At 39.0% G+C, this 15347-nt stretch overlaps 1 protein-coding gene across 2 annotated transcripts in view; it reads left to right on the top strand.

Moving 5' to 3' along the window:
- LOC135936513 (lachesin-like) overlaps positions 1-14751 on the top strand; it is a 102590-nt gene extending 87839 nt beyond the window's left edge. For both annotated transcript variants that reach the window (XM_065479345.1, XM_065479346.1), the window contains exons 5-9: positions 751-943; positions 1016-1144; positions 3577-3696; positions 12128-12298; positions 13493-14751. In XM_065479345.1, coding sequence (XP_065335417.1) covers positions 751-943; positions 1016-1144; positions 3577-3696; positions 12128-12298; positions 13493-13716 — 837 coding nt within the window. In that variant the 3' untranslated portion in view covers positions 13717-14751. The remainder of the gene's footprint in view (positions 1-750; positions 944-1015; positions 1145-3576; positions 3697-12127; positions 12299-13492) is intronic.
- The last annotated feature ends 596 nt before the right edge of the window (positions 14752-15347 follow it).

The following is a 15347-nucleotide window of genomic DNA, read 5'->3' on the forward strand; positions in this document are numbered from 1 at the left end:
TCCATTACAGGTCAAAACATTAAAAACATGATATTATCACAAAAAACACATTAATGGAGAAATTTTGGCATTCCTGTATAGGAATAGTCCTCAAGGAAAGCTTGGAATAGGTCCATATAAAAGTCGCCTGACCTGGGATAGTTCTCTGGAATATTATGCTTTATTTATTTCTCTTATGGATTTTAAGAATTTTTTTTAAACAGAAAAAAATGCAGTTGTAAAATTGTACAAAATTTCAAATGTAAACAATGATACACACATAAAGAAATACATATTAGCTTTTAAAATTTCATTAATTTTTAATATAAATTTAAAAAAATATTTTTAATTAAATTTGTTTTATTAGTATATTGCTCATTATTAAAAGTATTAAAAGCGATTTTATTAACAGCTTTATATATTTCTTGCTAGTCACAGAATTGAAGGTTGATAAATTGGTAAATACCTTGAAATGTTTCCTGTTTTCCTTCTGTGACTCTTTATCTAATTGTAAACAGTAGTTAACCTTGTTTCTCAATGACTATAACTCCCGGAATCTCTAAGCTTATCTTTAAATTAAATTACAATAAATTAATCGATAAGTTATGTAAAATTGAACAATTTTACAAGGCTCTCAATCAATTCAAATCGTTTGAAGTATTGAGTTTTTGTATCAAGTTAATTTCAAAATGATGACAGAAGAATAATTCATAAATACATTTTTGAAATAGAAAAATGAAATACACACGCTGGAAATATGTATGTTCTCAGACTGCCTTCCTGGAAGTCGTCATTCCCCCTGACATCATTTATGAAGAAACTTCAGGTGACATGATGGTTCCCGAAGGTGGATCAGCCAAGCTGGTCTGCAAAGCGAAAGGCTACCCTAAGCCGAGAATAACCTGGAAACGCGAGGACGGCGGAGACATCATCCTAAGAGGGCTGCAAAGTGCGAGATCCAAAGGTGCCATTCGTCAACGAAATCAAATATTTAATAATTGTAATCAACACGTTTCTCGCTGGCAAATGTTCGTAGTTCAATCTTACGAGAACGAAGTTTTGTCGCTAGTGAAGGTCACGAGATCAGAAATGGGCGCCTACCTCTGCATCGCAGCCAACGGAGTACCACCGTCTGTCAGCAAAAGGATGATGGTGCACGTCCACTGTAAGCCTGCCTCTATTTCTATTTGGTACTAGATATTTGCAAGCAACCCCTTTTGCCTGTGATGCAAGCGGGCTGACTGATATTTGCTCAGCGCGTTCGGCGTGCGTCTGTTTCACTATTTTTTATACGCGGCACCGCCGACTCCCCTGAAGCCATCCGTCACCAGTGTCACTCGCAGAACAGAACGCTTTTTTAACGCTCGTTCGCTCTCACTAGCAGCGAACGCGCGCCCTTGCTTGTCGCGCGCGCGAGCCTGCGTTTCTCTTTTGAATGGTTAAATGACTGCGCTATATCACTTTTTATCGCTCCTGAGGGCTACATTTTGCATTCAGGTTCGCGGTGATCCCTTAAAGAAAGAAGCACACAGTCATCGGCTGCTATGGTGGGTGTAATTTTCCCTGAGATGAGAAAGGGATCATGTGGGAGAGGATGATCAATCAGGGAGAAGCCAATATTATGACAATTTTTCACAGACATCGCTGGATTGCAAAAATTTCATTATTTATTTAGTAGAATATCAGTTAGTTGGAACTATGAGCTAGGTTGGAAATACTAATACTACACGTTTTGCTTGAAAAAGACAGCAGAATAAAGGTTGATTTCGGAATATTACACTAGCTAAATTTTACAATTTACCATTAAAACTCTATCAATAGTCTTTAAATAAACTTCTATTCAAAAACAATACTTGGATAATAAAATGAAGTAACTATTGATTTAAAAGATTTTATTTTTAAATATCGAAGAGAATCCATTAAATCTCTAAATCTGTTTCAACACAACTTTAATTCTCTGTAAATGGTTAACCGGTTTCAATCTGGATTTTAAATTTATAAAAACAACTCCAACATTACAGAACAACTAGAAAAGTTGTAATACACGTGCTAGTTATTTTATTACAAATCCTTAGTTTGATTTGCATTACAAAATATTGTACAAAATATGATGTACTATTTGATAGTTTTATTCATTGCAAAAGCTTGTGTTTGAATGCATTTAATAAGATTAATTTAATTCTAACCATAAATGTCCTTATTAAATTACTCTAGAGCATCAACCTCATTTACTCAATTATTTATTTTTATTTAATATTAGTTTATGAAATAACTTTGGGCGAACAAGATGCTACCAAAATAAGGCAGCGCCGTTTTTAGTTTGGCAGTTCCTAGAAAACTTTCCGCGAGTCCGTCGGAGGCGAAAAGTTGAGCGGCATCTTTTGATTTGTGTATTTTATAAAAACGTCTGCTGGGCTGTGTGCGAACAGAGTCAGAGTCGGTCGGAGGTGTTGATTCGGAGGACTCTTTCGCTCGGCGTGCTGCTCGGCACACCGCACACACAGCCGGGCGTGCGTCTGCCGCGGCTTAAACTTTTCTTATTAGCTGGTAGCGCGCGCGTGGCTCTTCTTCTTTTGCATCTCCTTTGCATTCGACGCCATAACTCAAATACGCGGAGCGCGAGAGAGAGCGGCAGCCGCGAAATAATGAATGTAAACAAAGTCAGTCAACTTGAAATATGCATGCAGTCGCCGCCGCCGCCGCGGCACCGCCGCTTTTTTACTTTGCCAACTTGTCAAATAACTAACAGCTCCTTTCAATAAACTAATTAAAATGCGTCGGCCCGCCGTCGGCGTTCGCATGCAAATTCATTTATTTTGTTAGACGCACGCGGAGTGCTCTTTCTCTCTCGCAGCCACAACTCGGCTGTGCGGCTTGCCTATTGATTCTAACTTGCATGCCCAAGAATTCGGCAAGTAGTGTGAAAGTGAAAGACGCGCATTGCTGCGCCCAAGAAAAGTAAATGCACATAGTTGCCGCCGGAGGGAAGCTGTTAGCTTGCTTGCTCTGGCTCTCTCTCTCTCTCTCTCTCTCTCTCTCTCTCTCTCTCTCGCACTTTGTTAGACGAATTTGCGCATTCCACTGTCTGCGAGCTGCCGTTGCCAGAACTCCACGCAAACTACTTGCCCTGAAATATGTGCACAAAAGAATTTATTTTATTTTCACTCTCTTGAGAGCTTCAAACGTATAGCATGTGTTCAAATGTACTCTTGTTGGATGTGGTTCATTTTGCTTTTCTTGGTGAAAGCTAGAAACCCATGACCCATGACAAATAGATTTCAAAGGATTAGGATTTCTGGGACTACAAGTTTCAAAATTTTACTAAGAATTAAGCGCCATGGTTCTAAAACCCTTTGAATTCTGTGTGTCGTTGGCCGTCTCCTCCCCCCCTCCCCCGCGGGTGATAATAGCCTCTCTTTATTTTGTGAAAATTTTAGGATTTCTTTTTCGCATGACGGTCGAGAGGATTATTCGGATTTAGGGGGTGCAGCGAAATTATTCAAACGGGGCATTGTCCTCTGCGTCCACAGGGGTCTTGTCGGAAGAAACGCTTGCATGAGTGCCTAACGCAGAATCCCTTTCTGATCTTTTTTGCAGTCCACCCCCTGATCCAAGTGCCGAACCAACTTGTAGGAGCGCCGACCAACACGGACGTTACCCTGCAGTGCCACGTGGAGGCCTCTCCAAAAGCCATTAACTATTGGACTCGTGAGAATGGTAAGTGGCGGTTTTTACACAGGGCCCGTGCAAGTCCATCAACATGAAAGAGACAACACGAAAGAGGAGGGTCGCTCTAACGACTCTAATATGCAAATATGCCCACGCGGTAATTGTTTTCGTTAATGAGAGCGGCATGCTAGCGACTGATAATAATGCCTCGGTCAAATGGTAAACAAAATTAAATTAATGTTTGTTTAATGAATTTCGCCTACCTGGAGTGAATCTATGCACCACGGCATTGATTCGGAAATCACCTATTCCTAATTTAAAATTTTCTGGCTAACACGCAATGTTCAAAGATATTTTTTTTCATTGCGTTTTTCCTTGATTGATGGTTTTAAATGAAGGAAAAAATATAAAGATATCTAAACTTTTTTAATTAACTGAAACCAATATCATAACTCATCAAATTCGTTTTTTTAAGTAGTGTTGATGATCCTTATCCTAATTAAATATTGCTTATTGAACTGTCTGCTTGCAGCCATTTTGTTAGTTAATTTATTTATAAAAAATTTAAGTCACTAATTTGTGCGGAAAGAAATTAAACTGTGCCTTGAGCAGCCAAGTTTGTAAATACCGCTTGAGAAGACCCTTCAAAATTTAGTTTCAAATGATCTTTATTATGGTTCTGCAGGGCTATTTTGCTCCATAAATTGCCATATCCAGACAAATAAATTCAATAATAGGAACATAATTATGAGATAGAAGTGAGACATTAATTCAATATTTCTTGAAAAACTGTTCTTTTAATAGTTCTTTGAATGCACTTAAGTTTTCGTTGAGACACAGATTCGGAGGGAGGTCGTCCCGGTAGCTTTGAACTTGAAAACAGTTTTCGGGCACTTCAACACTTACAAACGGGGCCAGCAGTTTCATTCGATGCGCTCTTGTCCTGCCAAACAAGTTAAAACCGTACATTTTGGTTACTAGAGGGCTCAAATAAGTTGGGCTGTTTTTGTACAGAATTTTATGCGTCTGCGCTAACACATGTAAATTTCTCCTGTCTACTACATTAAATATTTGACATTTTTTGAAGAGAGCAGAAAGTTTTTGTCTACGTTTAACATTATAAATATAACAAAAATTTAAGCATCTGCATGAAAATTTATAAATGGGCCAAAAAACGATTCAAAAATGTGTTCTTTCATTTAAATAGATGAGCAATATTCCATGTTTTGCGATGCCAAAGGTGAAAGAAACTCTCGAATTTCTAAAAAAGCAGAGGCGGAATTACCCGCGCGACTGGCTGCAAAAAAAGGGGAGTTAAGTATTTTTGAACTCGCTCACATAAAACTCCGTGGAAGGTCTTTGAGATCAAAAGGTGTGCGAGTACTCTCATTTTGGTTCAGAGCGCCATACTTTTACAGAGAAAGAGACCGAGTGCGTCCGTAATAAAAGGTGCGCGTCTCGCACCGCGCTAAAAGCACAACGAAATGATCCGACGCGCCCACGCTTAATTCCAACCCTTTATCTCGCCCGCAGTTACTATTAAAGAGTAATTAACACTAAATCTTGCACATGGGAAATGCCATTACCCTCATGAAAAGGGAAACATTTCACTTTACTGCGTCATTTTAGCAACGCGTATTTGTGCGACTTAAATTTTTAACCACTCTGCAGCTGTAAAAATTTCGAATTAGACCGCGCGCTATGCAAATTAATTGCTCTATATTCAGTCCAAGCGCTAAATCGAAAAGTGACCATCACCGTTACATCTCGTTGAAATCGGCTGGCAAGCCAAATGGAAAATTTTCACAATGTTGCCCCGTATAGAGATGCGTGGCATGTGGCATAGCATCTGCCCGCGACGCAAACGTTGTTTTATTTTGTTTCTTCATTATGACATGTGCATGTGGTCAAGAACACTGAACGAAATTTACACCAGTAACCATTCTTCACTAGGAGACTGCGTGATATTCATTTTTACTGGGCTTATGGAACAATTTTGGAAAAATGTACAACTTTTTAGCAGTATCTGATCTCCCTCTTTTGCAATTTAAAAAAATAAGGAGTGTGATTAGGATTCCTCTCGTCGAGCCTAATCGAACATATACTAAGTCAAATGTCTCCAGATTCTTTTGTTTCTAATTAATGCACAAAATTTTCTCATGACATGTGTGAACTTGTATGAAAATTTCAAGATGGTGTTATTTTTTGTTGGCAAAAAAAAACACGAATTTTCATTTTTACGAATTTTCCGTGAGTTGCAAATTTGGTCAACCCTAAATGTCTGGCTCTAACCATCAGAATTGCAAAAACCACAAACCATTTGACTCGTCTCCACCTCCACTGACCAGCTAAAGGATTTTACTCTACAACAAGGAAACCAATAAAAGCGTTGATTCGAAACCTTAAAAATGTAGTTCCTTATTTCTTTAAAATATTAACTTGATTTGACGTATTTTGGTAATTGATATCCCCATGAAAATGTCAACCAGTCACAAATCGGGCCATTAATTTTTATTTCTTTTGCGAATTTTTCATCCGCGTTTCTCTATAGAAGGGCAATAGGTTGGAATGCCTGCTTGCCCCCCCCCCCCCGCGTCGTTTATTTGCGACAGCGCGGAGAGTACATAAACGGAAAATGCACACGGCCACAACAGAGAGAGAGTGAGCGAGGCAGGCGCAATTTCATTCTGCTCTTGGGGCTCAAAAGGTCCGTCGTGCGTTTGCTGTAATAATTAATAACACACAGAGAGGCCAGTCTCTTTTGCATGTTTGCGCCGTAAAAAGAAAATTCCTATTGAATCGGCTAAGAAGATTAAAAAGAGTAGCTCGTGCAATATTCAGTGAGGCAACGGAGCTGTGCGGCTCAAAGCCTCGTCTCTCGTTTCCAATATGATTTTCTTCTTTTCTCTCTTTCTCGTTTCTCCTCTGGCGGTGGACGAAAAGTCTGTTTGTGTTGGCTGAAATTTTCAGAATGAGCCGCTTTTGCCTGCTCTCTCTCTCTCTCTCTCTCTCTCTCTCTCTCTCTCTCTCTTGCTCTGTCCTGAAATAAAGGGCCAGCCAGCAGGGCTATTCGTCAACAAATATATAAATAAACACACAGACTCACATACGCAGCGCAGCAAGGAAAAAGTGGGTTCGCGGAATAAAGGAATAAATTAGGCTGGGCGCCTCTCCTACCGAATGAAATGTGACACTTTGCTTTTTTGCACGCACTCGCAGAAAGATTATGCTGTGTGCCTGACAAGTAACAAGTTTAGCTTTATTGTCTGAAACGCTTTTGCCGCCTTCACCGTGGATTATTTATTCTAATAGACGACCGCTTTGGACTTTGTCGTGTGAAACAAAAGGGTCAATTCTTTGCAAAACTTTTAGTCTTAAAACAAATCATAGATAGGTATGCAACATTAATTTTGGATTCATTACGGTCTCTTTATTTGAAAATGATTTTGTCCCAGTTTTAAACCTGTTCCCACCTTACACCTGTTTTAACTCGGCCCCTCTTTTGCGCACGCGGGCGGGGAGGAGCAGGCCATTGTTAGCTAGACGAGCGTTACATTTAGGAGCCTGTCTGACTCCTTTTTATTTTGACACTTGAGCTTTTATTATACGAAAGAGATGACCGCCATTGACGACGACGGCCTAGCTAACAATGCTCTCATCCCCGCTCGCGTGCGCAAAAGAGAGGCCAAGTTAAAACAGGTGTAAGGTGGGGACAGGTAGCCACCGCATTATTTGCTGAAAATTATTTATTTCAATTAATTAAATTACACCTTTAATTAAAGAAATTATACATTTATGCATAACCAGTTTTTAAAAGTTTTCATTTTCAACTGCTCGTCTCCTTTTTCTTGATGTGGCAAACATACGAAAGTTCTTTCTTTATTAATGCAGGCCAAACTAATCAAAGAAGTGCAAGCGGGAATGGATTTCACTTCCAGAGTACTTTTTCGCTGGTTGGATTTAACGTGTCGCAGGCACGAGGGTGCAGAGTGAATAAAGTTTCTGCTCCTCGCTGCTGGCATGTCGTTAAATAAATTCCTGATGCGCAGCAGAGGAGCTGGGGGTTGCTTGGGAAACCTTTACCCTCATGCTTCGGTCACTTAGCGGATCGATCACAAACATACTTGCATAATTAGATTTCCCTTCGACGCCCGGCACTTAGATGTGAGCTGGCTGTAGCTGGCACCAGGCTGGAAAAGAGTCAGGAGGAAGAGAGAGAGAGAGGAAGAATTTCAGGAGCAGATTTTGCGTGAGCTAGCCGCGGAGCTGTTCCATAAATCATTAAGCTTGATTGCCTTTATTTGGTGGGCAACCCTCTCGACGAGAGCAGGAGGAGAGGCTCTGCTGCTATTTTTGAAGAGCACGCCACCTTTATTGCTCTCTTTCCAAAGACACGAGAGTTTAATTTTCTCTCGGCGCTTTTAATGGATTTTACAATGGGACACGGGAGAGAGCGCGAATGAACGAGCGAACCGACCTTTGTCTCGTACTTAATCCCCCGCACTCCATCGGATTAGAATTTTTAATTGATGGTTAAGCAAGCTGAATTGGAATTGATGTTGTATGCATAGAGTAGGAGAGTGAGCCAAATCGATTCTGCACCGCCCGCTCGTTTGTTCTCATTTGAATGCCCACCATGCAGCTCGCTACGAAGCGATCAAATTGGTGTTTGTTCTCCAGTTGTTTGTGTACCTAAAGTGAAATCACGGTGTCTGCTTAATAGAGACAAATTCGTGTTGTGTGGCAAGGCTGATTTGTTTTGTTACCCTCTAAAAGTACATTGGACCTTTTAAACGAGATTTAAATACTTAAAATTATCTTTATGCAGTAACCATTTTTAAAATATAAGAAATAATGTTGCATGTAAAGTTTAAAAAAATGTAACATTGCCTTCAAAATATTAAAAATTAAAACACTCGTAATCATTTTTTCGTAATTGTATTTTTCTGTTTAATTTATACTCTGTGTATATTCATTTTTTTTATTCAAACTCAGGATTATTTTAGTTTATTAGAAAATATCATTAAATATATAAATCTATCCATTCACATGTTGACATGTTCTTGTGAAATGACTCCGCTAGGAGACTATAATATACACCCATTAATTTAGCTTTTACTGGTCAATTGATTGAAATACATGATGTTGAGGTAAATTTACATTTGAGCTGGATTTGATTATCTTTGTAACAAAGTTAGTTGTTGTCCGACGGCTGACCATTTTTTCTGAGTGAGCTCTGTGTAGATAATAGATAGATGGTAACGGATGACAAAACCACTACTTCTGATTTTGATTTTTGGTGGTGCCTACTACACTGCTCATAAAGATGGACAACACTAGAGATTTTTAACCACCAAAAAACAAGCAAATATTCCTGGAAATATAAATTTTCCCCTCAGCTATTCATATTTTGCTCATAAAAAATACAAAATTATTGTCCTCCAAAGTACATTTTGCACTCTTTAAAAAAAATGAATAATGAAAAATGAAATTGTTATGGAGCTAGGTGATTTTAAGACGAAATGGTTGCAAAATGTGCGAGTCCTTATTTTCTGCTTTTTTACTGAAGAATATTTAATTTCTTAAAATATAAACAAAATAAATTGAATCCACAATCCCGTCGTTTTTAGCTGGATATCTTGGAAACAACACCATTTAGATCATAGAGTTTGACAGTTTTTCCAAATAAACCCGACTAAAACTTAAAAAGTCTAAAGAATTGAAATTTATTTTATTGTCTACATTCATAGCAAATCCAAAAATAAATTAATAGCTTTAAGAGCCGTGAAGAGATGAAGTTTTGTTTAACAAAGTCAAGTAGCGTTGCAATCATATTATTCAAATTTTCCGGTCAATTACGCAGACAACGAGGGGGTGCGTACTTGAGTGGATCTTGACTGCACGGCGTGCTGCAGATGAAGTGACGAGCCGCCACGCCAGCGAAGCTCTTTTTGCAAATCATTTGTCACCTCGGCGGCTGTTCTTGAGTGTAGTGAGAGCACTCATCCGATGACACGCGTGACAAATTGCCGCTCGTCGGTGCAGATTTTTGAAAAGAGACACACCGTGGGAAGATTCCGGTTCGCAGGTGTTCGTCAGAGTAGAGCAACACCGCTTGTGCCACCACGCATGCACTTGTGTATGATTTATTAGGCACGTGCACAGCTTTCATCCGCGACGAAATTGTATGCATATAAGGACACATTTTCTTTTTCAGCCTGTATTGTGCCTTCTTCGTCTGCAAACGCTGAAAATGAGAGGAAATTATATTAAATCGGGTGCAAAAACTATTTCGGCGTTTTAGTTTTTGGTGAAATTATTAAATTGGTGTAGCCTTTGCCTGATGCAAACAATGTAGAGTGATGAATTTTTTTGATTCGACCAAATTTTTGCAATTTTTTTAGTTTTTTAGAAAATGCTCCCAAATGTAAAAATTTATTTTTAAATAGTTTTTACTCAATTTAGCTGAAATTTGATTTGTAGACACTGTTTGAAGAGGCAAATCGATTTGAGGGTCATTTCTAACGCACCAAAGAGTAAAAGCTGCTAATATTTCCCATAATTTTCATGCTGACAAAAATTTTGTTACATCACTTTTTATTTTTGAAATATTTGTTAATTAAAAATGCAAAAATTTTGAATATTAAATTTCTACGGGATTTTTATCTTCATTACAAAAATGAAGCTACATTACATGGAAGTCAGCTCATAAATTCCTAAATCATTATTTCAAACAGTTAATGAGCCTCTAGAGAATTCACTAGCGAATCGTCTGGAAGTTTCCAGCATACAGAAGTTGGGGAAGTCGGTCACCAGAAGCCATTAACCAATTTAACAACAAAGGTATAAAATTTGGGAGTTTTACCGCGAGAGTAAAAAATGAACCATTGATCGATTTGTTTTGTCACATAGTCTAATTAAAAAATTTCATCACGAATTGAATTGGCTTCAGAATTTGATTTTGAAACATTTCCCTTGTAAAGTCTCAGTAAGATTTTTAACTTTCGGAGCCCTATCTCTTGCACCAATCTGCAGTGCGAGTGAACCCTAAGGGCACAAGATATTTAAATAAATCACGTTCGTAAAATAACTTAATTTCAGCACACAAAGTTAAAATCAATACACTAATAAAAATACCTCAGGCGTGAGATCGCTTCGAGTTTTAAGACACTCATGTCGCTTAGGCTGCTGCAGGGCGAGTGAATGTGACAGCCGCTGCTGCGACGAGTGGGGAGCAAAAGTGACCTGACGTGCAGGTTGCATACGCCGACAGGAAGTCCCCATATTCTGGTGGACCAAATATTTTTTCTGCTGACATCTCTTTACTATTTGGAAGCTACACGAATTTTTACAATTTCGCCTAAGACTAGATCGTTGATTCCTAAAAATAAGAGTTTTATTGTCAGACAGAGGCAGGAAAAGTAAAATGAAATTTGGATTATGTACAAACGTTTTCATTTTCTATATTAATATTTATATCTGATTTTTCTACTTCAAAAGTTCCAATTTAATTTTGAATTGGTTTATTCTTATAAATGAAATGTTTTTCTTTCTTCAGTTGGCTGAAGTATTAAATCTCTAGAGGTGCAAAGAAAGCAATCTCGTTTATTAATGTTTGACAGAGGAAACGACCACTAAATTTCAATTACGAAATAAAGCCTATCCAAAAATGAGTTACATTAAAAATCCAAGGGATATTCAACTTGAGAAAGATATTCGTTTAGCTATAAAAAGCCATTTTCAGATATCATAATTTCAGTGGTTTTCTCCTTTTAAAACAGTCATCACAGGTTTTTCGCATCAGATAAAAGCAATTTCCTTGCCGCAGCGCCCTCTTTTCTAATTGAGACAAGAGTGTGGCTGGCTGCGGAAAAAGGAAAATTTTTGTTCGTCGTCGTGCATTAGTCCGCATCTTTATGGCCACTGGATGGCAGGCAAAAATAAATGAAGCGGGATTTTTACGGCAACAAGACGTGGCCGGGCATAATAAAAATCTGTTTAAAATACCACGCCGCTCTTATTACTGGCAAAAATAGAAACACCTGCGCTCACATACACTTGGGCTTCGTCTTCGTTCAGGCCAGCGAAATAGCGGACCATCAAATTATATTCTCAAGTGATAAATTATGTTCTCCCTGCCTTCGCTTCGCTAGGGCAAAACGAGAAGGCGCGATTTCCTTCTCGTGCGCAGCTCGGCGGATGCTGCGAGCTCGAACAAACGGATGAAAAATGTCCATCAGGGAAACGCGTGCGAATTGTTCATTCACAATGCGCCGCACGACGAATGCCACTTTAGATCTTGAATATAGCGACCGCACGTACCAACTCCGAGAAGAACTGCTCGCAACGATAAACAAAAAATCTTTGAGCGAACTGGGAACGCTCTACATTTTTATGTTTCACTGGCTCTGTAGCAATAAAATTGTTGTTAGCAGGCAGTAGAATCGCAATTTAGACCTGTGTTTGCTTTGTGTTGCAGGCGAGATGATCATCACGAGCGACAAGTACCAGATGTCCGAACACAACAGCTCTTATTACAGCGTGCAGATGCGTCTCATCGTCCGTAGATTCGGCAAAATCGACATTGGCGGCTACAAGTGTATTTCGAAAAATTCGATCGGAGATGCAGAGGGCAACATTCGATTATACGGTACGAATTATATTTATTTTACAGCACTGCTTTTCTTGTTGAACATAGAGTGGTATTAAATTTTTAAAGGATATCCCCTTGGACACAAAAATTTAATTCCTGAGAGTGAATATCATTTTTAAGAGTAAAATGATTTGATTCAAATTTAGATGAGCTCTGCTGCTATCGAAAATGTTTACAAAATCTGCAGATTGAATTTTAAGTAATGATAATATAGATTCTGAAAATATGCATCTAGCTATACTGAAGAGAAATAGTTGGTCACATATTCGCGTACTGGGTAGCAGCATTTTTGGCCCAATATTTTTGTCTCTCTTCAATTTAACCACCCACACCGGTTTTAAGTTTATCGACTATTGTAATTGACAGTTTGTTTAAAATACTGTATATCCATTCGTATGGGGGTTTTAATTGGATTTTACTTCATTCTAAATATTTTTAGATCTTTTCATCTTATAAATTTACTTGCATCAAAATTTCACTTTGAAGTGTATGATAAAACATTTACTTCTAAAGTATGGAGCAAAAATGTTGGGTTTACTATAGTTGAATAAATTTTCATCATTTTGGAAGTCACGCAAGCTATATAATTTAAAGTTTTGACGCCTTGAGCTTGATTGTGAGTTGAAATGCTTCCTCCGGGAGTCCGCACTATAAGGTCCCACGTTTGCAAGCATGTTCATGAATAACAGTATGGCTGAAGGAAATTTATGTTGCAAGACAGGAAAGTTAACAGATTGCTTATCATTCGAGGGAGCTGCTAAAGTTGATCACTTATTCAATATCAACTCTGAACTGGATCGAAACCTGCGTGGGCATTTTTGAGAAATTTAATCTTTCGGCTTGAAATTTTCAGGATTCAAAAATTATACAAGTAAACAATCAAAGGAATTTTGTTTAATTTCGGACATTTACTTGCTATTTGTTTAATTTTTACTCCATTTTTGAAACATTCAAATAACAATGAAAATTTTCGTATAGTATTTTCAAAAGTTTCCTTTCAAAAAATAAAAAATGAAACTTTCTCTATCCCAGTGGAAAAAAATACTATAAAGTTACTCCATTTATTTATTCTAATGCAAATGTTTAAACACTTTCTGGCAAGAACGGGAACGGCCTGCCATGAAAAATTATCTGCAACCCTCATCACTTATTTAAATTTCAGAGCTAATGTTTTTGCCGCAAATGTTGCAGAGATGCAGCTGAAAGGCGGGCAGGTGCAGCGTCCCGACGAAGACCTGGAGGCGGAGGTGGACCCTCTGGGCTCGGACGAGCTGGACGAGGAGTTCAACTCGTCGAACGCGATCAACGACGACGAGTCAAGTGTGCGAGGCGAGATGGCCGGCGTGTCGTCGAGTAGTCCGCACTTTTTCCTCCACCCACCCGTTCTGCTCGCGCTGCTGGTCGTGTGCATTTGACCCTCTTGTTGAGCAGCTAGCAGAAATTCTCTACACATGTCTGTGCCAAACAAATCCTAACTGACTCTGCAGCAGAGCGAGAGCGAGGTGATTGAATCTAATTATCATGTAAATAGGGCGGTCGAGTGTAAATGGGGGGCGCCCAACTTTGCTGCTGCGGTCCGGCTGCTTGCTGCGTTTGATCTCGTCGACAAGTGTGTGCTCGCTTGCTCTCTCTCCAAGGGGAAAATTCCAGAATGATTTATTTCACCTTTTTATTCATCCCGGCCGGCCGGCCGACACTCGAATAATCGCGCAGCCCTGCCTTTTTTGTTTGATATGTCTTTAGTCGGACCAACGCTGGTTTTGTTCAGGGACCGAGCTTGTAATATCGTATGAAAGTGAGCTGGACTGCAAGAAGAAAATTGGATATTTATTAAAATTGGATCTTTAATTGTTAGCTGGATCTGTAAATGTTATGATTTCCAAAATTTTGAAAAGCATACATAGCCTCCAAAATGTACACATCGGGCTCCACGATTTAGTCACCGACATTTGTAAGAAAAACAACGCGGAACGGTTATAACCCTAAATAATAAAATATAAATATAATATCTGTTGACAGGGAATTAATGTGCTCATGATATTACATATTGATATATATCAAAACCATTTGTTGACTGATTTGTTGCCAGGACATGTAAAACCTATCATGTTTCCACTACATGTTGTTGCTTTCTGTTGGCCCGAAATCACGTAGGGTAGGGAAAACGACGAACGGTGAACTGTCTGTGCGCGCGAATGTCTTTTTTACGTTTGTGTAAATATCTTATACATATATAAAGACTCGACGAGTAAACAATTCGATGGCTGCCTGTATGTACGTAAGTGCGAAAATGAGAAAAAGAAGGAACTCTTCCATGCGCTCTCCTCTAGAGGAACTTGTTGAACCCAAACGGTTTTGAGCAATAAATATAATAAATATTTTGTCCTGGTCACATATGTATTGAATGCTAATAGACGATAATAAATACTTCCCAAAAGCGAACATCGCGAGCGAGAGTGTGTTATTTCGATTTCTCGGCTCCTCCAAAATTTCGCACGAGTTGAGTGTAAATATCGTGCGCGAGAGTGGGCGTCTGCGTCTGCAGCAGGCGAAGCAAGTGGAGCGAGCAGGGTGCTCCGCTCTCGGCTGTTTGATTTGTAGTTTGCAGCCCCTATAAGAGTTCAGGTCACGTAACGGAGGAGTGTGACTGGCTGGTAATAGTGCTACTTGCATCTCATGACTCGCTCTCATTAATAAGAAAGTCCCTGAGGCGAATTCGCGAGAGACACGTCTTCCGAATTCTTCCCTCAGGGCAATTAACGGGCGGTGTAGATTTTCGTTCCTTCGACATATTTCCGCAGCTTCAATTTCTTGAATCACTCGCCCTCTGCTGCTTCAGCTGGTATATATTCTCCGCGGATAAGTTTCAGACTGACAAGAAAACTCATTGGTGGCTTTCAAGAAGAAGTAGTCGGAATGTGTTCGATTCTATCTACTGGAAATTTTAATCATTTTCTTTAATGACAAAAAATTTCAAAATTGATAAAAAATACAGATTTTGCACGATTGATCCACAGTTAAATTTGTGTAATCCTCTGTGTTTGAA

The sequence above is a fragment of the Cloeon dipterum genome, chromosome 2, assembly GCF_949628265.1.
Source record: "Cloeon dipterum chromosome 2, ieCloDipt1.1, whole genome shotgun sequence".
NCBI lineage: Eukaryota > Metazoa > Arthropoda > Insecta > Ephemeroptera > Baetidae > Cloeon > Cloeon dipterum.